General features: G+C 34.4%; 1 protein-coding gene across 1 annotated transcript in view; it reads right to left on the bottom strand.

The window, feature by feature from the left end:
- The window catches only part of LOC103591753 (receptor tyrosine-protein kinase erbB-4), a gene marked incomplete at its 5' end in the record, with an annotated part of 227,738 nt that overhangs the window by 43,304 nt on the left and 160,007 nt on the right, over positions 1-24,427 (bottom strand). Inside the window, 3 exons of the mRNA XM_008574265.1 lie at positions 1,447-1,593; positions 5,199-5,274; positions 7,423-7,578. Coding sequence (XP_008572487.1) covers positions 1,447-1,593; positions 5,199-5,274; positions 7,423-7,578 — 379 coding nt within the window. The remainder of the gene's footprint in view (positions 1-1,446; positions 1,594-5,198; positions 5,275-7,422; positions 7,579-24,427) is intronic.

Below are 24,427 nucleotides of genomic sequence, written 5' to 3' on the forward strand. Positions count from 1 at the left end.
ACCTTATCTCTGTTTAGTTGATGAGATATAAGAATAAAAGCACCCAGTTTTCCATGATTTCCTTGCTTTTCCTTAAGTATTAAAACCCTGAATTAAAAAAAAAAAAAAGTAAATCTATCTATCAGGTAAAGTTTTTCCCGGTTTTACATCATTTCATCAGTGTCTAAATTATCTCCTGTGCTGGTTACAGGATCAAATTGCATAATACATGCATGTTTTTAAACATTCTTCATAGATATCAACCAACAAAGTTTGATCAAGTAAAGCTATAAATCTTGTTTTTCCCTTCTCTGGGAGTTAAATTTTTATTCCTGTTCTGAAAATTCTTTGGGTGTCATTTTATGTATTATTAATGTCACCTGTATTTTTCTCTCCTAACAAAGCTCTAATGTTCTATATTCTATTTGTATTCATTTTTTTAAAAAAATGCTTGTTCATGCCAAGATGCTAATGAGAAAATAGGTGTTTCTAGAATTATTGCAGCCAAAAAAGGTTAACTTTGCAGTGAGGTATTGGTTTCTTTCTAACTAAATATTAGGTAAATAGAACTATGCTTAAAGAAAAGGGCATTCTGCCCGGCACTGCAAAGAACATTTTTTATTTCTTCTCTCACTGTCAGAATGTATCACACATGTCATGAATATAAATCTGAGCAGACCTGGGTCCAAAGTCTCTTATTAATAAGATGCTTATTCACCTTCACCAGTTTGTTTCTTTGCTCACCCTGTGTAAATCAAAAGGAGAAAACCCTGGATTATACAAGAGAGATTGCCGCCTGTTAATCTCACTTAATTTAAATCAGAAACTCCAGAGACTTCTCTAATTCTGCATAAATTAAGGGCCTAGGCTTCCAAAACACATTTGCAATACATGTGTGTCTGGAGCACAGGACGAGGAAAGACAAGTAAGAGAGCCTGATGGAAACAAATAATCAAATTGAAAAAAGTAAACATTCATAACTTTTTAGTGCAACGTAGATTCATTTCTTCCCACTTCCTACCCTACTCTGCTACTTTCCTCTTGACAAAACTGGTAAACCTATTTTTATTTAATTCATTTTTAAGCTATCAGTTTCAAGCTTGCTTTCTTTATGTTTAGATCATTTATTTAGTCTGATATTTTCCCATAAAGATTGCTACATTATTATTACCATTAATGTTAGCAATAACATTAATGTGACTAATTATATGTCTTTATGACAGACAATTTGATTGTCATGGAAATTATAAGAAGAGTAAGAGTCATATAATTTTTACTTCATAGCATGGAAGCGTAATATTACTTTATATTAATAATAATAATAACAAATAGGTGTTTACATGCTCCTTTCATAATTATTTTTGAACCGTTATATTTTTCAATATAGAGAAACATTATGTGAGTAGAATAATCTGTACTACTACTAGGAATGATGACGGTGATTATAAAATAATTTTGCAATCTTACATTTGACCATGACCATGTAAACATCAATAGTGCAGATGGGAGGCTGAGGCAAACGTTCTCCTTTCTCTAATAAATCAGGGATTTCTCGGGTTGGAATTCCATCATAGGGTTTTCCTCCAAAGGTCATCAGTTCCCATATAGTGACTCCTAAATAGAAGATCAAATTCTTCCATAAGCATGTTAACAACATATTTTGAACAAACTGGCAATATGCCAGTGTCAAAAGAATGTGTCTTAAAGACCAATCAAAACAGAACCTAAAAACAGGCTTTTCAGATTTGTATATCCATTCTGAGAACCCCAAATGCCAAAATCTTTGTGGGAGAATTCAATTCTAGTATTATTGTATTGGAATTCTTGGTGAGTAGCAGAAACAATTTATAGTGGACATCAGAATACAGAATCTGTTCCCTATTTCTAATTATAAGTAATGCTAATGTTTGCTGATCGAAGTTATGTTTCATTACAACACATTACAGCCCATAAAACAATTAATTTACTATATTACATGTATTCAGCACCAAATTAATATGATTGCAGGTAAAATCTGACAGGAATAATACTGAGATTACTATCTTTGCTATAAAGTTTCTAAGAGGATAAACTGGGGTTCCAGAATGATTTCCTTATGTTATGGTAAAGAATCACGGCTCTCTTTTTAACTAACAGAAAGAAAACAGATGGAATAAAACAGATTTATTTGTTTAGCATGCATGAGAGCCTGAGTGAGGAAAGAGCCATATGTAAGACATCAGACATGTGAAGTAGACATCCATAGCACTGTAGGGAATCAAGAATGGTGTTTCCTAGGTAATGAAATCACTTTGAGTCCCTAGAACACTGATTTCCTCTGAAAAAGTAAATACCTTAAATGTTAGTCTGCAAAAGTCAGTTTTGATAAAAAGTAATGATTCTGATTTAGACAATACTATGCACACTATAAATCTCTTTATTATATAATAATTACATAACTAAAAAGTTACATGTTTCTTAAGAATAAAGATTTTAAAGTTCAAAAATAGCCAGCTGGGCACAAAGGTACTACAAATGAAATTTGGGTGATACATATATACAGACATCTTTTAACATAAAATCCATCAATTAGGACTAGTTTTTCTTATCCACTGCCATCTGTAATGAATTATTTGTTCAAACTGAAGTCTTTTCTTAGTCTATAACAGTTATCATTGCCTGGTAATAAAAATGCAAAGCTTAAAATATGAAAGTATGTGTGAACTTCAAATTATCTTTCATAATAAAATTATTAACTACTATCTGATTTTTTTGGTTAATATTGACACCTTTTGATTTTTTTGGTATAACGTAAACATGTAACTAGTGACAAAATTTAACTGGTTGATCCTTATTAAATCCTTACTGTTGTATAGTAAGGAAAGGCTCCATAGAGACAAAAAGTAAAATTCAGTGTCCATGAGGCAGGCTGGAACAAGCTGAGAAGTAGATGACTGTCCATTTCTCATTGTCACTTATAGACTATAAATTTAATGAGGACATTTTACTGACTTATGTAGGCAGTAATAAAAGAAAGAATGGATGCTCTTACTTCTCTCTCAGAACTTCCAATATAAGCAAGATACATGTAAAGCAATTACAAATCAAAATAACAGAAAATATAATCAACAGAAGCATATAAATAAAAAAACAAAAGCTGAAACATCAAATCCCTCACTTCTTCCAATATTACTCCAATTATATCTTTGCAAGGGTGATGACAAGATAGGGCTAAACAATGATGGTTTCATGTAAAAGGACAATCCCAGAAAAATTAAATCCAAAACATCCTGAAAATTTACACTGTAATTCTGTCATCTGAAGGGGTATATCATAGCTGATGCATATTTATTTACATAAAAATAACGATGCAGCCAGTGATACTTTTCCAAAAAGTGCACTGTAAACAAGATTATGTAGCTTTCTCTGCCTTTTATGCCTTTTGCAATCAACTATGATATACCATAAAATTCTTAAAATGCCTTAGAAGTATGGGTTGATGACCTGGGCTGTGTTTCAAAACAGAGTACCGTCTATCCCTATCTATCTACCTTCTATTTATTTTCACTGAACAGCTCCTGGGATTTTGCGCATCATTACGAAAAAAAAAAAAAATTATAGCCTGAGTAACAGAATTTTCCTCCAAAGGCAAACTTTACCATTAAACGTATGACTGTTCTGCCAACATTTATATATAGTTATTTATTTACTTGACATCATTTAAGTTTGCCTGCAGAAGATTGTCACATCTATTTTAGAGAAACATAAGTAGAAAAAAGAAAAAGAAAAAAATTAAGTATATATTTATTAAAAACATATCAAATTGTTACTGATAATATATAAATCTGTCATAATATATGCAATATATAAATTTATCTATATCATATATTATGAGGGTACCACAAAAAGTTTATGGAAAGATTTGTTCTATCTTCCAATTGTATTTTTTCATTTACTTTTTGAAGTACCCTCATATATATACTAATTTATATTATGTAATATAGAAATTCTAATCCACATGCTAATCTGAATCGTATCATATATAAAACTATCACATACATGGTAGATTTGTTTTCTTTTTAATACTTCCTGTAGATTAACAACTAACTTTTGTCAAGCATTCCTCCTGTATTTGTCTAAACCTCAAACACATGACATTTTCTGCTTCTAAAATGAATAGAATTCATGAGGCCTTCATGGAAATTTTAACACCTCTTTTGGCACACACATGTGGGGGGGAAACCCACCTTATTAAAATGTCAAATAATTTTTTAAAATATATTAATTCTTTCCAAGATAAGAAGTATAAGTTTGGATTGCTTAAATTTTTTTCTAAGAATTAAAAAAAAAAAAAAGGTAAAACTAAGCTTAAATTTGAGTAAAATAAATTGTGCCATACTTTTAAATCCCACTACCACCCTTTTTAGTTAAACAGGCATTGTACTCTTTATTTGTAAGACATGCTAGTTTTATATGGTATATTTAAACTTAGAAAAGGCGTTGACTCTTTTTGCTAATACTAGACTTGAGAAGTAGCCAGACATAATGGTAAATAGCCCATCTCGATAATTGAGTAAAACACAGTAAAATAAATTTTCTAATTATAAATATCACTCTTTTCTCGTTCATAACATTCACTCTCTAACATTTCCAAAAGTAGTCTGTAAATCAAAATTAAAGTTGCAATTAGCAGTCTTTCCTCTTCCCTCTGCCCTCTTGTTCACCACTGTCACTACTTTCAGTAATTATTCTTTCTCATGACAATAATCTCCATTTTCTACTGCAGAACAGAAATTCCCATAACCAAAACAAACAAAGTTACTTTTATTTTTGTTTTTTAACATTCATTGTATTTGGAGATATGTTTTCAAAGAATAGTTAAAAATTAAGGCTGTGAGATTTTTCTGAAATTGTCCCTAAACTAAAATTGGCTGTTTTTTTTCTATCCATATCATCAGACAAGTTGCTACCAAACAGAGCTTATGGCAAACAATTCAGCAGAGATATTAGAATACTACATTTTAAAGAATGAGGAATAACAAAAAGGACAGTTAACAATGCTATTTAGAGTGTTTTTCTTTTGTTTTTAAATGAGAGAGTAAGAGTTAATTCCTTTAGGAAATGAGGTACATAAATCGGTATTTCTAACATAATAAAGTAATTCTGATTAAGACATTTTACATGAATTTAACATTTATTTTTGCCTTAAAAGCTGTAATTCACAAGGAAGATTTATTTACCATAGCTCCAAACGTCACTTTGATGTGTGAATTTCCTATAATGAATACACTCCAGAGCCATCCATTTAATTGGCATCTATAGAGAAATAAAAAGTAAAAGTTTTATAATTACATAACAAGTCATTTTTATATTTATTTCTTAAATGCAAGTCATTGGACTGGCCCCAATTATATTTTTACACTGTGTGTGAATAGATATATTTTTCAATATAAGAAAAAAATGAATTGAAATTTATAAAATTCATAAAGTGAATTAATTTAAAACTATACTTTTTTTAAAAAAAAAAGCTTCATAAACAGTGAAAATTAAAATAATAAAATAGTTCTATAGTTCTTAATGTTTAGTAATTAAGTTACTAGTTAATGTTATGACTGATACTATCAAATTTAAACATTTAATGCACATGTTTCTAAAACTGTGTTCATACTATATTTTTTTCAAGAAAATGAGATTCCTTACATTTTCAGTTATCCCTTTTCACCTCAGACACGTTTTGGTCAACTAGTATAATGCATTCTTTCTACACTTGCCCCCACCCTTCTCCTCTCATATGATTGGTCACTAAAATGCCCCAAATTATGGATTCCAAAGTTAGCATTGCTTTGTTCCCCAGCCACAAATGACCTCCCTCATCTTGGTTAGCCAGTATTGAAAACATGTACCATTTTAAAAATAGGAACTATATAAAAGAATGTGAGAGAATCAGCACAAATCCATCATCAGTACAAGAAAAACAGTGCAACCCACATATTCTGCTGATGATGGGTCAGCAGAATGAGTTTCCCAGCATTATATAGCTGGGAATATAATTAGATTCTATGGAATAAAGATAAACACTTCTACTTTGCAGTTGAAAGCTTAAAACTAAATAGACCTTTGAAATCATGAGGTTGGCTGCTCACCAAGGTGACACCAAGGTAACTCTATGACAGAATCATGGTATTCAGTGAAAGGGAACAGAAGACACATTGAAAGCAATTTCCCTATGGGCAAGGAGTTAGCAGACTTTATGAACTACGGACATTGTGCTAAAGAAGTAAGTTTAAATCACAGTTGGCTTGATAAAGACTTAATGGTTGCCAGGCATTTAAAGCTATAATGAATCTTGCTTTAGACAAATCTTATGCCTCAAATCTTATGTTCTCAAGACAAGTGAAGTTATGTGATTTATAGACTTCTACCTCTGTGCAATCTTGTTGTGAATTTCAAAGCTGTGGTCTCAAACTACTGCAATTTGGTAGTAAACAGGCAAAATAGGTGAATAAAATCAAGGAAAGGTCAGATAATTCCTCAAAACTGAAGTTCTTTTTTTTTTTTTTTTTAATATGTCTGTGTTGTTTTACCTTTCAATAAGATTTGGATATGGGCAGTTATATAAGAGTTTAGGATAAAAATCAATGTTAAGCATTTGGAAGCCAATCATTGCAAAGTATTTGTAATATACAAGAGTATTGGGACACCCATGACAAGATACTTAATACACATATGTATATGACATGTGAATAACTATTTTTTGTTAGTGTGAGCTTATAGGTAGGCAGGAATGGAAAACTTAATGAGGAAATACAAGAGCTGGAACTAAGGCATGGGCTGAGACCATATGCAGAGCGGGAGAGGCAGGAACACATTTGTTGCAGGGGCGGAGGATGGAGAGGTAGAAAAGGTAGACAAGGCAGTGACTCTGTTTAGAACTCTGGGACAGAGCACTTACATTCTAGTTGAGGGAGTCAGATAACAAATACTGTAGGTAAATTATACACTATGATAGAAGCTAAAAACAAAACAAAACAAAACAAAAAGCCAGATAAGAGGAATTTGTTGTATCTGGTGCAGGGGGATTAGTAGTTAAATTGGGAGCATCCTACCAATGAATCATAGCCAAGCTTCTCTATAGTCTATGAGAGAGGAGTTGTGTCTCTCTGGAGATCTTGTATTAAAGTTTAATTTCCAGAGTCCCTGAGGATTCATTTACTTCCCATCACTGGAGCTAACATGAAGACCACCCAGGTCCAGACATGCATCACCTTCTTTTAGCTGCTTTTGAGAAATGAAAGCTCTTATATATGCTATATTTTTTGACCCTGGGCAGGAGAAAAGGCAAATGGTAGAAGGTTTATAATCTTCTAAACTTTAGGTGTATTGGTTTCTTCCTACAAAATATAAGGATGTAAATGGATATTACTCTATATTTTCAAGCAATATTGCTCTCAAAAAGATACCCACCTTTCCTCCATCGGCATTGTATTCTTTTTCATCTCCTTCCAAGAGTCTGGCTAGTCCAAAATCTGTGATTTTCACATGGTTTGGAGATTTCACTAAGACATTACGGGCTGCCAAATCCCGATGAACAAGCCGTCTTTCTTCCAGGTACATCATTCCCTGAAAAACACCAAGTTCTTCAGTGACTGTTAATGCCTAGGTTTTTTTTTTTTTTTTTTCATATTCTAAAAAAGGAGTCTCTTAGCATTCAGCTGAAAGTGCTTGCTTTCTTTAAGTGAAGCCAGAATCCTGGAATACTTTCAAAATTAGAGAGAACCTTGGGCATGGGGAGCAAATCACAAATAGATTTTGTCCTTTTTCCCTTAAAGTCCTATAAATAAGAATGAATTATCTGCTCATGAGCTAAATGTTATATTATTTTTTCCCAGAGACTTGATATCCTCCTGCAAACATTTTCATTAGTGAGATATGCAGGTTTCTTAGTGCACATACTTGGATTGACCCACAGAATCCTAATCATTTTATTCTCAGTAAATTCTGCTTCATATCAACTTCCCCTTGCATACCCACTCCAAACAAATACACCTAACATTAATTTTAAAAAATATTTCATTTGAGTTTTAATGGTGCCCAAATTACCATCATAGAGTCTATCAAGGCTGAAGACATATTACTTTAGTAATTATGTACAAAATGTAGTATGCCCTAGGGGCCTTAAAAGCCTATAATTCTTAAAAAGGCTTTTATCACGTTAGTAGTCATAAGAACCCACAAGTGAAATTACATAGTTTATAATGACCTCCAAATTAGTCTTTAATATGTTGTCTTCATAAAACATATAAGGAGATTAAAAATAAAATTTATTGCTGATCGCAACAAGAGATATAGCTGAATCTCTCCAGCAATATATACACATACAAACACACATACATGTATATATTATATATTAATATCTACACATTTTCAAAAATAATCTGTAGAAATAATAATTATTTTGTTAATTGTACTTCAGCAGTAGGGAAGCTAAGAGAATGTTGGCAACAGGTTAATGTTTAGATCCACACACAATTACAGAACACATACAATGTTCTGAGCACTGTGCTAGACATTGGTGAGACAAAAAAGTCTCAGATAAGGTCTGTGCATTAAAGGAGGACAGGAGCTAATCAATCAAGTGGGCAGATATGGAATAATAAACACTATCCTTAACTAAATAAATTAGTAAACATACCGTCTGCTAAAAGGTTTATGTAAAACCAAGGAAATAAGCTCAGATGCCTGTATAAATTAGAGTGGACATACTTTAATGATGAATTATGAGAAATTCTGTATTTGGTGATTTTGGTGGTAAAAAAGTCATCATTCAAAAACAAATCAGAATTATTAAAAAAAGGCTGAAGCATACTTTCACACCAGTTGCAAATCAATACTGCTGACAGTTAACATTACAACTGCAGGACTTTGAAGGATTAATGGTTTCTGATATCAAAACAAAAGCTGTAGAAAACAGACACATAAATCACACAGGTCAAAAAATTATGAACCGTATACCCAGTGTAATATAAAGAGAAGATTGCTTCAAACAGCATCATGAGCCAAACTCCATATAAATACCCATTAAGTACAACTAGTGGAGATACTGCCTGATATGGTTCAATCAGTCAGCAGTTGGGTGACACTGTATGTATTAATGTTTTCTGAAATCAACCACAACTCGGATTTATGGTATTTTTGCCTTCTTTCCTAACCGATGCTTTCTGTTTGAGTACATCAAATTTGAAATTCCTGGAATAAGGTGATTCTGAAACACATAGCCCTTATATGACTTAAAGGATCAAAAAATAAACTTATTGCTTTGGTGATAAAGTATTTTCATGTCTCCTAAAATAATTTTGTCCCTGTAAGAAATGTCCACAAAAACATTCATTATTCTCTTTCTTACCACCTTCATATCAGAAAAAGGAAAGCACGTTGGCAACAGATTAATATTTATGTTCACACACAATTATAGAACACACACTGTGTGCTAGGAACTGTGTTAGACACTGGGGAGACAAAAAGACTCAGGTAAGGTCTGTGAATTAAAGGAAGACAGAAGCTAACCAATAAAGTGAGAAGATATAGAAGAAAAACTCAAATAGGTAGGTGTGATGCACGTGAGGCATTTAAAGAAAGTGGTAAGAGCATTCTGAGGCCCCTTGGTGGTATAGCCTAGCAAGTGTGCATGAGAGGAAAGACTTCAGAGGTACCAAGACCTAAGTAAGTCTTGAATGATGTCCACCAGTTGGACAGAAGAGGGAGAAATTGCAGGTGGAGAGAACAAACACAGGGTATCAGTAACATGGTGCACTCGGACAAAGGAACGTAATGATGTATTTCTGAAGTGGAATGCATGAAGGAGGGGCAGTGGTGAGCAGGGAGACTGAAAAAGTGAAAAGAAGCCAGAACCAAGAAGACTCCTTATAAGAGGTTACGTTAAAAAGTTTGTGGAAATATGGAATTAAAAGCTAATACAAATCTTTCCATGAACTTTTTGAGGACCCCTCATATGTCATGGCAGAGAATTTGGGCAGTATTCAATGTGGCAATGTGGAACTTGTTTTTAAGAAGGGAAGTAACACGATTATTGTTGGACTTCAAAACATCATTCTGGTGCCAGTACAACTGGACACAAATGTAGCTGAAAGCAGGAACTACTTCCATAATACAGATGGGAGGTGATGAAGATGTAAAATAAAGGTTGAAAATTGGCAGTCCATGAGCTAGATACGCTTTCCAGATTTTTTCCTTAGTTTGCAGACTGACCATCAGTTGATCTTTCTCTTTAGCTGAGTACCTACTATATTTTATTGAGGACAGCTGATCTCCAGTGTTCCAGCATCCCACCACTCACTATTATTTCCCAGGAATTCTGCTTTTATCATTTATGATACTCAGTTGAGTCCTACATGCATGAATGTCTGACTCTTCAAATAAATTAGGCCAGAAGGAATACCATGGAGAGGATTATTTCAAGGTATATTTTATAAAATAAAATAATCATTCTTGGTAACTGAATAATAAAGGACAGTAAATTGAGAGTTATTTTGGTTTTTTATTGACTTTTGTAATCTCGGTGGATAATGACTCCTTGAATTAAATATCATCCTAATATGAAATATCATTTATATATTTCTTAAACATGTGCAGGAATAGTGATATATACTTTACTAACAGAGAACTAACTCACATTCACCAAAAAACTTAAGGTTTGAATGTTCATGTCCCCTACAAATTCATATGTTGAAATTCTAACTCCCAAAGTGATGATATTATGAGGTGGTGACTTTGACAGTTGATTAAGTTATAAAGGCAGAGTCTCATGAGTGGTATTAGTGCCCTTATAAAAAAGACCCCAGAGAAATCTCTCATTTTTTCATCCATGTGAGGTTATAGTGGCTATGAACAACCAGAAAGTATGTCCTCACCAGACAGAAAATTTGCTGGCACCCTAATTTTGGACTTCACACTCTCCAGAACCTAGAGAAATAAATTTCTGTTGTTTCTAAAATACCCAGTTTATGGCCTTTTGTTATAGCATCTTGAACAGACTAAGACACTCTAATGATGTGTTCTATAATAAAGCAAAACTCTTAGAACTCCAGAAGTTTTTTAAAGCCTCAGCAGGTGACAGACTATTCTGAAACTTAATACAATTTTTCCATAAAAAGTATTTTCTTCAAAAATAATGAGAACTCAATTTAGGAAATCAGGTGACAATCTCTCTATAAGTTTCCTCCACCTACCAGGCCATCATTAAAAGCAATAAAAACAAAAGCATCTATATAATTACCAAACCATCAAAATATATTTGTTTGGTTGCTTTGTAACAATGACACATCATTGTGCAGATGGATACTTTCAAATCATTAATGGTGACTGCCACCTTAGTCTTACTTTACACCCTGAATTAGTGTTGAATCATCTATGGATTGCTCACAATAGGTTTCTCTACATCACAGTCATTAAGATAGCATTATCTTATGGGAAGGTCTCATTAGAGTCACATTCTCTGCTAGATTCCTTCAAAATGAAGTGTGGTGCAACTAAGGAGGCAGACAGTTATTAGAAATAGAAGTGACAAAATAAAACTGAATGAAGTCCCTAGAAGTTTGAAGATGAATAAAGGGGGTCATTTGTGATGACAGAGGGTATTGCATTGGTTGAAAAAGACACCTTCTACTCTGCTTGTAGCAACTCCCATATCCATGCAATGTCACCTCGGTGAAGTACATTATGGTAATGCTTACACCGACAACAATCACAGCTAACATTGACCCTGTACTTAGAACACATAAACATTAAAGTAAATGCATCTACATTGGTTGGTTAACCTAATCCTATGAGATGCACACTGTTTTCATCCCATTTTAAATATTAGAAACCGAAGGCTAAGAGAAGTCAAGTGACTTGCTCAAAATCATCTTGTTAATGAATGGTAGAAGTGGGATTTGATCCCTTGTTGTGGGATCCTAAAGTCTACACATTTAAGCTTATTCCCTCTCTTGACAGGTCACAGAATCATGTGGACATGTAGAAATTTATGTACATGGTGAAGTTATATAGCTTTAACATATCCTAGTAATGAAAAAAATATTATCAGATATTTCTGTGAATTTCAGGATATAATGCAGGTGATTGACATATTTTTAAATTTATATTTAAAATCCAGAGAAATACCGCATGTCCTCACTCTAAGTGGGAGCTAAGGAAGGAAGGAAGGAAGGAAGAGATGGGGGAAGGAAGGAAGGAAGGGAAAGAAAGGAAGACCACAATAATACATTAAACTTTCAGAAGGAGAGAACAGAACTATGACTACTAGAGGGGGGAAGGGAGAGGAGAAGGAAGGTTAGGGAGAAATTGGGTCCTGGACACAAAGAATAATTATGATTTATAACGATGAACATGCTAATAATACTGGTTTGATCATCATGTATTGGACACAAATACTGAGAGTCAACTCTGTATCCCACAAATATGCAATTATGTTTCAATTAAAACACAAGTAATAAATAAATAAATAAAATCCAGCTAAACTATAGTACCTTTTGTAGTTTAGCAGATTTTAATTGTGTAATTTGGAGACTCCTTTCTTGCTTTGGCCACAAGTTATGCACAATGGTGGAGTAGGTATGAGTGTAGATTCTGGAGTCAATTGCCTGGTTCAAACCCCAGCTCTGCTATATTCTGGCTCTGTGACTCTGGGCTAGTTATTTAACCTCTCTGTCATCACTTTCCTTCTCTCTAAATGAGCATAAAGTACCTATCCTACAGGTTTAAATGTGGATAATAACACCTATCCCATAGGTTCTTGTGAGGATTAAATAAATTAGTACATGTAAAGTACTTAAATAGTAACTGGCATGTAGTGAGAGTGCAAAACCTGCAAACCTTTGTTATTGTTCTACAGACAGATGTTAACAATCCTAGAATGCACAAGAATTGCTCTCATTAATTTTAATTGCCTATTTTAGAGAATCTGTAAACCTCAGGTAATATATCTCAGTGGGCGTTCAATAATTGTGATACATATACCCATAACCTACCTATCATGATTAATGTATGGATACAAATTTCAGAATGATTATTACTCAAAGCATTATTTCAAAAATGATTCACCTGAGGATGCTGTCATGTAAGGAGAAAGAAAAATTAGGGAATATATTAAAAGATTTGGTACCCTCCATAACTATATTCAGGAATTTAGTGTAGATAAAGATCATAAACAGGTAGATCTAAGTCTTCAGTGCTGTGGAGTATTTTGCACTGGGTTGATAAAAGAGTTGAATTGATATACCAACCTATATGTCCTGTATCACACAACAGGGCGGGGAGTTTTAGGTAGATGTGTTTCAGGGGCATTTTGTCTGCTTCATGATCAAGTGCTACAAGTCTTATTTTATCCAAACTATCCAGAATTTACATTGTCCATACTATTCATAATTTTACCATTTTTCCTACCTTGTATATATGCCATAGTCAGTTTTCAAAGAATACTTACTTATTTTAAGTTTTGCTCATACCTCTTAAAGTGTGCATCACAGTAAATACAAACTAGCTAGACAAAGTCAAATTTTACTCTTGATTTTCAGAAATGCACTTTAATACTAAATCCAAGGAAGATTTTATTAGAATTGAACTTAAAGTTTTAATCTCTGTTTAGAATCAACTCATATAAATTGCTCTGTAGAAAAAAGTCAATGAATTACTTAATTTTAAAATATCAGTATTGATGAATACCTGGCAATAACCTTCTTTTCAATCTTGTGATATTTGAGTCACAATTCTCTAGCAAAAAAAGCATTATTATTATGTTTTAAGTCAATGTAAAAGTGTATTCTGCCCAGCTGCAGGAAGCTTTAAGAAGTCAAGAGAGACTGGATTATTTCTGACAATAAATATTTGCTTCTCACATATTGGCCATGCGACAATTTCATCAAATACATGTTTGAAGCTAAAAATTTCAAGCTGCAGTCAGCTCTCATAGACATTAATCTCTGTAGTTAGCAAGAATATATATTTTTCTATTTCATTGTAATAACCTAAAGCTTTCTTAATAACAGGAAGCTTCAGGAAATCTAGCTTCAGATGAAAATTTCTCCTCAGTTCCACCTTTCCTTCTAAAAGAAATTCTATGCCTGAGGATAAAAAAAATCAACTACAATGCTTACTCCTGTTAATGCTAAACCTATGAGCATGTTCAAGGAAAGAAAGGGATCTTTTCTGGATAGAGTAACTGATTTTATCTAAATAGTGCATGAAGGGAAACTAAGGGGTCTCTGTAATAGAAATCAACTGAGAAGTCTTTCCGACCAGCAGAAGCTGGTTTGTGTCATGACAGAATAGAAAGAACACAGAACTGAGTGTTGTGAGATAGAAGTCCTGGACGTATTCCTAACTAGGTTTATGACCACAGGTACTCATTTTACCTCTGCTATAAAAGTGACAGATTGGCATAAATGATCTCTGAGGTTACCTCTAGCTTTAAATTTTCATTCCATGATAGATGGAACTATAAAATACATCTACCTGAAATATTAAATTGTGGGCCAATAATAGACACAGAGAACATTAAAGAGGTAGAGTAGATATCTCCCTTCAAATGCTTAGTGAGAGCCATGAATGTGTTTTAGTGAGTCATTTTAGCGCATCCTAAGTTTAAGATGTCAGACTCTAGAAATAAACCCTGGCTACTTACCAGTTGTGTGAACTTTGGCAGTGAATACGTTAGTATGTTTCACTTTCCTTATCCATTAAATGAAGATACTTATAGTTTCTAATGGCTTAATGTTTTTAAAACACCTAGAATATTCAATATTCTAAGACACCATGAACTTATTAATAATTAACATCAAGTTCATCCTTCTTATTAAAAATGCAATTTGACCACTGTAAGGAAAAGAAAAGGCAGTCAATTGAAACACCCATTGGTTACTCAGCATTGCTAGGTGTAGCAACTTCTGTTTCTCATTCTATTTGTCCCTGAATGTTCTTATTATTCTGCTTAGAGGAAGAAAAGCAGATTCACAGGGCTATCTTGGGCTGGCTTGAAGTTAATATTCATGATTAATTCTCTACTTCAATAATTGCAGTTATGATCCTCAAGAGGCTTGGTTAAATTGTAGTTCTTAGGAAGATTCTGGAATACTGAGGACAACCAAATTTCTGTCATTTTATTTTGTGTTATTTGTTCAAAATAACATATGTGAGTGTGTGTGCTCACACGTGTGTTTGTGCATACAAACTTGCATGTAGTAGATCCTGTGTGTACTGCCCAGAAACCTCTTCAGGACTAAGGTTCTTCTTACAGTTTTGGAGGCTGGGAAATCCAACGTCCAGGGAGCACACCTGGTGAGGGTCTTGGTGGTGGCGATAGTGACCCAGGGGTCTCACATGATATAAAATGGCAGAGCAGAGAAAGACTAACCTCATGTGCTCTTCCTTTAAAGCCCTCAGAATCATGCCCCTGACCATCATTATTAATCCATTCACTACTGCACAGTCCTACCATCTAATTACCTCTTTGAGGCTCCACCTTTCAATTACCTTATTAGGATTTCCCACTGTCAACAGTTATAGTGGGGAATTTAGCTTCCCTATGAGGTGGCAGGGGTCATCCAGTTTATAGCAGTACTCATACACTAAGCTGGAAGTGGTGATTGCTCACGGCTCCCATTTTAGCTGCATCTTTCTGGGAGCATTGACACTCCCAATTCAACCGCAAAGGGGGCTCTTCGTTAGTCTTTCCCTCTCTTGCAGGAGGCAGCCCACATCCAGTGATTGGGAGATGCAGAGTTAACAAAGGCTGTATTCCTTTGGTGCTCATTTGGGTGGTTATGGAGACCTATTCCAGCTCCCCATCAGATTGGATGACACCTCTGTTGTGATTTCATTGTAACCCAATATTTCCTCTATCTGATATTGCTTTTCTCACTACCTTATAGGTGTTTTCCTTACAACACTTGCCAAAAGAAAAAAAAAATTAAAAATCCTTCCCACAAGCAAATCTGTGTCAGAGACTATTTTCTAGGAGTAATGTGTGTGACTTTTTTTTTCCCTTTGTTTTCTTTTAGGATCTCAGGTACACAGAATGTTTAGCTAATCATACTCCATAATTTGTGCATACTATGATTGTTCCCTTATATTCTCCACTCAAATCCCATACCGCTATCCATCAAAAGTATCCACAACAGTGTTTTTAATGCATATCCTTCCAATTCCATCATCCATATGTTTATTTCATTTTATCTAAATATGTATCTTTTTTGTTTGAAGTGTTTTTTATTTTAATTTATTTCATTGTACATGTTTATGGGGTACAGTTTGTTGTTTCAATATATGTATACATTGTGCAATGATCTAATCAGAATAGTTAGCATATCTATCATCCAAACATTTATCATTTCTTTGTGGTTATATTTTTTTAAAGTGGAGTTTTGTGTTATTTTTCATACACAGTTTGTGTATTACATAGGGTCCATGTTTTACTTATTATGCCTTATAAATAATACAGTTTATTGCTTCACATTTTTGCATTGAATATACATACAAACTCAGAGACATACAGATATATAACACACACATGCACTGTCAATTTACTGTCTAGTCCCCTATTGATGGGGAGCAAATTTTCTTCCATCTCTTTGACATTACAAAAAACGCTGAATGCCAGTATTTGTGCTATACATCTGCTTAACAATATAAATAATCTCCTACTCTGCACTACTTTTAGTGTAGGAGAATCTAGACAAATAATGAATAGTAATAGTCACTGTGGAAGACAACACAGAGAGATTTCTTGTTAGTTTAGAAGAGACTGAAATCATACAGGGAAGACAAAATATAATTGTAAATGTTGTCATTATATCTATTTGTACATATAAAATAGATAACATTTATTAAGCATTTACTCTGCCAGGGACTATTCTAAGTTCTTTGTACATAGGAAGTCATAGAGCTCAATTAGATCTGTACTACTATTATTCCCATTCTAAGATGAGGAAACTGGTATACGAAGAAGTAAAATAATTTGCCCAAAGGTAACAAAGCTCACCAGAACCAAGATTTGACTGAAGACAACTTGACTGCAGAGGCAATGATCTTAACCTTTACAGTGTGTGACCAACTATATAAAACTCTATTCAACAGACCACAAAAATCATATAGGAAACAACAAAAGACTATAAATAACTGAATGACTGTTACACGGATAATGGTACTCAAAGAATTCTGTGAAGAGAAAATTCTTCTACATAATAAACATTAAAGGCTTATAAACAAACCTCTTTGGTTTTGCTGGGTTCCCTGAGGATTGTGTCTCTGGAGGCACTTTACAAACCAACTATTTGTGAATTCAGCTATGCATCTTCAACAATTTGAAGATTGCCTGGCTTTTAACTGGCACTCAAAACATGTTTGTGGTTAAATTAAATGAACCATAAGACCAAAATTTTGTAAGTCTGTCCAGGCAGTAGCATATTTTTCTTTATAGTGTTAGTAGAGCAAATTTAAAGCTTACAATATTTATGCTGGGATGGGGGAAAGCAAACCCTGCAGCATTTAGGCCAAACTCCAGATGTTAAAATTAGGGTACCAAGGAGAGTGAATGGAGACACCATTTATAGATTCTTGAGGTTGGCAGACATAACAGATATTTTTCTTCTTGCTTCCTAAATTTTCTTCAGAAATTTCATTCACCACTCTTCACAATCTTTTGGAAAGTTCCATTTAAAGAACAGCTTTCTTGAGACTCGAAAGTCCTCTTAAGGAAATAAAAAAATAAATTTTAAAAAAATGTAAGTTTAACAGCATGTGTGAGAAGCCTCTGAGTGCCTACTAAATAAATTGTGGGTAAAAAGCTCATCTGCCTGGATCAAGAGAATACCAGACATGCTACGGTCTTCCCTTCCCATTGACCTCTTGCCAATATGATTACAACAGGAGGAGTAAATTTTGTAGCGTCTGCACTCTCGCAGGAAGGTGTACTTAAAATGGATTACTTCTGCTCCTTAGGTGGCCGATCAATAAAGATGTGGATTGCAATAAGAACGGAGACGTCTGTGGGCTGTAGTAGTTATCCTCTGTGTCTTTTTAGAAATTAATTAAAAATCAATGAACTGTGCAACCTATTAATACAGTAACCTCTACATTAACAGATAGAAGCCGAGCCTTTCTCTGAGCATACATATTGTGCAAATACACTCAAACATTATAGGGAGATGGTTGAATGTCTTAACACCTTAATTATAATTGAGCAGGAACAGATCATTTCTAATATTTTGTGGTTTCACAGAGTCGCATGCCACTGGTTAAAACCATAAATCTCAGGGATGGGGATACATATATACAATTTTTCTTTTTAAGCAAATTATTTCAAATTTTTTGAGGTATCCTTATGACACAGTAAAACTTCTGCTCTCATACAGACCTAAATAATTTCAATCGCTATATTGAAATTAAGTGTGATTTATGAGTACAGTCAGTTGAGTTTATTTATAACTGCTAAATATTTTCCCATGGGAAAAAAAAACGTGAAATTTCTAAAACACTAAAGGCTCTTGTGTGATTTGAGCCAATTTAATGTCCACATAAGGAGTCATTCAATTCAGTCCTGCCTTGTCTCTGTGGACATCAAAGGACCTGGCCCACCTATGCAGATGCATACCCGAAGCATGTAAACCTAACAATGGTGGCAACCACAGACTCCCTTCTAGAAGTCACCCAGCCACCTCCCAACTGCCTGCTCTGACCCATGCTCTTCTTGCTCAGGCTTTGTTCCACCTCAGAATACTCAGAAGGATCTGAAGCACAGCTTCCAGTTTTCATTTCAATCCTTTACAGTGTATTTGGAAGGCCGTTTTGATGCACTTCCTTCTTTCAATCTTGTACTCTCCCTCCAGCTGAATTCTAGGGCTTTGTCTCTCACACCTGCATAAAGACCAAGAGAAACCGACTCCTACTTTGCATTTTGGCTCATTTTCTAGCCCAACATTACTATAGAAAGATCAGATATCATCACAAAGTTTACAATGAGAATGGTCCACCATTTCCCTACAAAGGTAGTAAAATTAGGGTGTTTTTCATGGAAAGTGCCAAAATGGAATTTGAAAGTTGCCCTTTTCATTTTGGTTTCCTCTCCAGTTCACAGATTTATGCAGTTAATATCTCAAGTGGAAGAAAATGAAAGCACATACTATAAAAACTGTGTTCTAAAGGATCATGGTCAGACTATTCCTGTTTATCTTTGACAGTGAAGAGGGAGTGGAGAGGGTAATAATGAAGAGTATTGTTCTAGGAAGACTTTCCAGGCTTCAATATTAGCTCAGCCACTCACTATATGCAGCTATCTGTGTGACCGTAGGTGTGTTAGTTAGTTTCTCAGATTGCTAGTATCTCCATCTATAAGATGGGGATACTAATAATACCCGAGAATTAAATGAGATGCCATATGGAAAACTCTTAGAACAGTGCCTAGTCAAGAGTAAACATTATTAGTTATTATTATTGCCTCCTTTGTCCAGCACCTGTTTTTCAAAAGTTTTCAAATAACTTACAACATTCCAAAACATACTTTTGTATTTAGAATGCCAAAGATCATCTATCAACTGACAACCACAACTCTTGATGTTCCTACAACAATTTAATTTCAGCCACTTTACCATCTTTAAGCTTTGTTTTGTGTTTGTATACTGTTATTTATTTGTACAATTACCTAAATGACACTTCTCTTTGATGTTCAAAAGAAAATAGGATGGAAGTGGAAATAAGAAAAACATTCTTATGAAATTAATATAATTAAGACATATAGAGAAATTACTAAGGATGCTAACTAACATTAACATATCCTTACCCTCAATTGGACACTCAGTGAACTTAAGCTGGATGATTATGCATTAATCTTAAGAGTAAAATTTAAGAACACGTAGAAAAAGGTATAAACACATTACTGCACATGAGGTTTAAAGGTACAGCTTATTAGATATTTTATGTCACTCGGTTATCTATAACTTAACCCCACTTATAACATGTAGATCTATCATTTACATTTAAGATTTTTTTACTTTTTCCTTTTTAGGAATATGTTATGTATGAAAATCAGAGACACTTTATACTTGTGCGTAGGTATGCATATTCTGTGAGGTTATCAGCTACTTACAGGAACAGGAAGAAAGACTATGTATTATTTATTTTCTTTTGACTCTTTTCTAGTTTACTGTGTATACAATATACATTGTGTATATAATTCACTCTGTATGTAGTTGAAAAAGATAAAGAAAGTTCCTTTGTTTCTATCAACAATTGTTTATTAAATAGCTATTATGTGCTAGGCACTCTGCTAATTGTTTTACATATAATGATGATATGGCATTTTTCAAGTTATTCAGAGTCTGGTGTGACAGACATATGGACATGAATAGAAGATGTAAACGAAGTGTTCAGAAAGCACAGAAAAAGGGAAATGTAACATTTTCTGTGTTGATTACAGAAGCTCTCACAGAAGAGAGGGAATTTGACCTTGATATTGAATGAAAAAGATATTTAAATTTTTGGCTATAATACAGTAGGCAAAGAACCTTCCAGACATGCTAAAACATACATGAAAAGACACAGAGTCCTAAAATGGAATGGTATTGTTTTGAAAAACAAGCAAGAAGTTCTATGAGGATGGGACCTCCATTGACAAGGGCTAGACGTGCTATCTAACATGACATGCAAGGCAGTTACTACAAGTCTTGATAAAACAAATTGTCATGACCAGATTTGGCAGTTGTGTGGAGAACAGAAAAGAATAAACAACATTAGAAAGAATCAAGGATCTCAAGTAGGAAACTATAATACTAGTTCACATAGCAATGGCTTAGTGTCTGACTAAGGCAGGAACTTGGAGTATTAAGTTTAGGTTGAGAGCAGCAGATAGAGGTGCTGTTTATCAGGGATAATGAAACCACGAGGGAAGGTGAGACTGCTCAGAGTTTCTCCACAGTAAGCTCAGGAGAAACAGCATTGCTAAATGGTGGGCAACAGAAAAGAAAACCAACAAAAATGACCAAATATAGTGTCTAGATCTGGGGGAAAAGAACAAGAATAGAGTGGTACTGTAGACTCAGAGAGAAACAAGAGACATGTTAAGTACAATAGGGAGGTAAAAAGGATAACTGTAGGGCCGGCCCAGTGGTGCACTGGAGAGTGCGCTGCTTGGGAGCGCGGTGGCACTCCCAGCGAGGGTTCGGATCCCATGTGGAGGCCGGTTCCCGCTCACTGGCTGAGCGCGGTGTGGGCATAACACGGAGGGTTGCGATCCCGTTGCCGGTACCCGGTATGGGTGCGACACCGAGGATTGTGATCCCGTTACCGGTCAGTAAAAAAGACAAAAAGGAAAAAAAAAAAAAGGATAACTGTAGAGGGACACTCGAATTTGGATATGGGAATATTGGTGATCTGGCAAAAGAGTCACTAGATTGCAGTGGACTCGGCAGTGAATGAGGATTTGAAGAACAGGGGTCAACAAAAAATATGCTCTTTTTAAAAATAAATGAATAATTAGGCAGTCACTTTACAAAGATGAGAAGACTGGGCTGGCCAGTTGGCTCACCTGGGAGAGTGCAGTGCTGATGACACCAAGGCCACGGGTTCGGATCCTATATAGGGATGGCCGGTTGCTCACTTGGGAGAGTGTGGTGCTGACAACACCACGTCAAGGGTTAAGATCCCCTTACTGATCATCTTTTTAAAAAAAAGAAAAAAGAAAGAAAGAGAAGACAAGTTTGGGGTTGTGCCTGTCCTGCCCGCAGAGAGCTGATATAGTTATAGGACGCATCAGAGGAGCCAGGGGGTCAGGAATGATTGATGATATAGGATGAGAAGAAATGATGGAGAAACACTCCTGCTGGGATGGGATCAAGAGTGCAGCTAAAGAAGCGTGTTTTGTAAAGGAAGAAAGACACATTTTGCTCTGAATCAGCAATGGACGAAAAGCTGAGGGCTGGAAGAGAGCAAAGGTGGAGAAGTTCATATCCTACTGTCATTATTTTTCTAGATAAATTTGAAGACAATAAAATATGCTGAGAATGAGAGGAAACGCTAGAGAGAAAAGAAGTTTCTTTCTTTTTTTTTTTTAAAGATGACTGGTAAGGGGATCTTAACCCTTGACTTGGTGTTGTCAGCAACACGCTCACCCAGTGAGCCAACCGGCCATCCCTATATGGGATCCGAACCCGTGGCCTTGGTGTTATCAGCACCGCACTCTCCCGAGTGAGCCACAGGCCAGCCCAGAAAAGAGGTTTTGAATGGCCCAAATGAGGAACAGTGATCTGATTTCACTTTGTGCACCAGCAAAGCAGGAGTCCATGGAGAGGGAGAAAGAAAGCTCACAGAAGGACAGGGTAAAGATTTCCAAAAAATATTGAGGCCAATATAAGACAGAAAATGTACGATTGTAATGGCATCATCTAGCTTGAGTCTTTTATTGTCCTCAGAAGCAGAGACACAGAGAAATTGGATATTTGGGGTTCATCCAGGGAAAGGTATTAGCAGGCGAGTGAGGCAAGAGGACAGAGAAAGAACAAAATCAACTTTGTAGAAACAGGAGAATGTTATAAAAACTCTTAGAAGAAACTCAGAATGATTTTGGACATTAGCATGAATTTTGAAGTTAGTTTCTTCTTCAAAGGCTTTATTACCATCGACAACAAACACATGGGTCACAAAATATTTCCTCCAATCTAAACATTTTAAAAATAAAATCAGTTTCTCTAAAATTCTATTTTTAAAACTTCCATTATTTTAAGCTTAATATTGGAAACCTGAAAGTATCAGACTACGATTGTATAATATCAGGTACACAGAAACATGTATATTCTAAAACAATAGGATAAAATAAGATGGTTCCATTTTTTAAACTTTTTGTCAAATGAATAAGATATTCTTCACTATTCGATTTATTTTAACAATTTGGCTTCCAATAATTCCTCTTACATTTTTAGTTACAAGTGATCCATGTCTCCTACTGAATTTAAATTGAAACTATCATATATTTTTAAAACAAGTGAGGATTTTTCCTCCATGTCACAATATATGATATTTAGTTAAAAGGACCTACCTTTAAGAAAGCTGTAGACCCTCTATAAGCCACTGAAAGAGTAGCATTATGAAGCAACACACACAAGTCATAGAACTGAATTAATGGATTTAATGAAACAGTGACCGTGGGTTACAAAAATCATTGGGTTTATTTTGCTGTCAGAGTGAGTTTATTTGAATCATAACTTCTATATTTCTTTACAATTATCATCATGTTTGGCATAGTTGGACTACCTTTATATGACTTTTAAGTATTCAATTTCATTGTAAAAACATCAAATGCAAATTTGACACTTTTATCTTTTATGACAAGACTTTGTAATCACTGTATTAACATTTTTACCCATTCAAATAGTTCAATTCATTATTACACACACAGCAAGCATCCCCAGCCTGTTATTAATTCCTACTGTTTTAATTACAAGAAAAAAAAAAAAACTCTATGGAAGGTTTTTGTGGATAATGGCACTGTAAACACAATCTTATGCAAAGATATGAAAATAAAATAGAGTAATTTATTTCTATGTCGATATTCTAGTAGAAATACCCTATTTTCTGGCAAAAAAAAAAAATTAAAGTCTGTTAAAATGTAATGGCTCTTCCTTTGAATTTAGTCATAAAGACACACTGCTTGGAAATACATATTACTTTCTGCTATTTGGAAACACATGAAGCCTACATTCAAGGCCAATAATTTTATAAAACAGTTTTACATCCTCTGAGATTTAACAGAAACTTTTTTTACTTCTCTCCAATCAAACTTAGTTCCTGTTTCTGTATATTGTGATTGCGTGTAAATGATTGTCAATGTCAAGAGATTCAAGCTATTCAAACCTTCAAATTAAGTGCTGCATAAGATTTAACACAGAAACAAAACCCAACTTTTGATCTTAGTAATTAGTAGAATGTTTAAATCAGAGTCTTTACAGAACTAGTCACCTCATTTAGCATGTATGTTGAGAAAAGCACAGCTGGGGTTTGGCAAGTAGGGAGAAATTTCATAGTGTATTTTGTTTAGACTAGGTATTATCATCATTATTTTTAATCTAAATAAGAACTTATCACATGGGGAGACTCTCCTGTATTCTCCAGCTCAAAGAAGTTGAGTTTACATTCAAACAATATTGGAAGATAACTGACTTTAGATAAAGTACTTGAGCAGCCACTCACAATCTTAAAATGGTGGTAAGGGCAATTGTATGTGTATATATCCACCCAGCTCCCCTTCTCCCAATGGATAATGCAATACAGATTATGAGAAATGTTATAATGAAGATGTAAAGGTGTATACACACATGGTGGTGAAAGATAAATTCTGAATGGAGGAATTAGCAATTTTTCTGAACAAAAATAAGACTCGAATTACATTCTCAATAAAGTTGAGAATGTT

The sequence above is a fragment of the Galeopterus variegatus genome, unplaced genomic scaffold (assembly GCF_000696425.1).
Source record: "Galeopterus variegatus unplaced genomic scaffold, G_variegatus-3.0.2 Scaffold1024, whole genome shotgun sequence".
Lineage (NCBI taxonomy): Eukaryota > Metazoa > Chordata > Mammalia > Dermoptera > Cynocephalidae > Galeopterus > Galeopterus variegatus.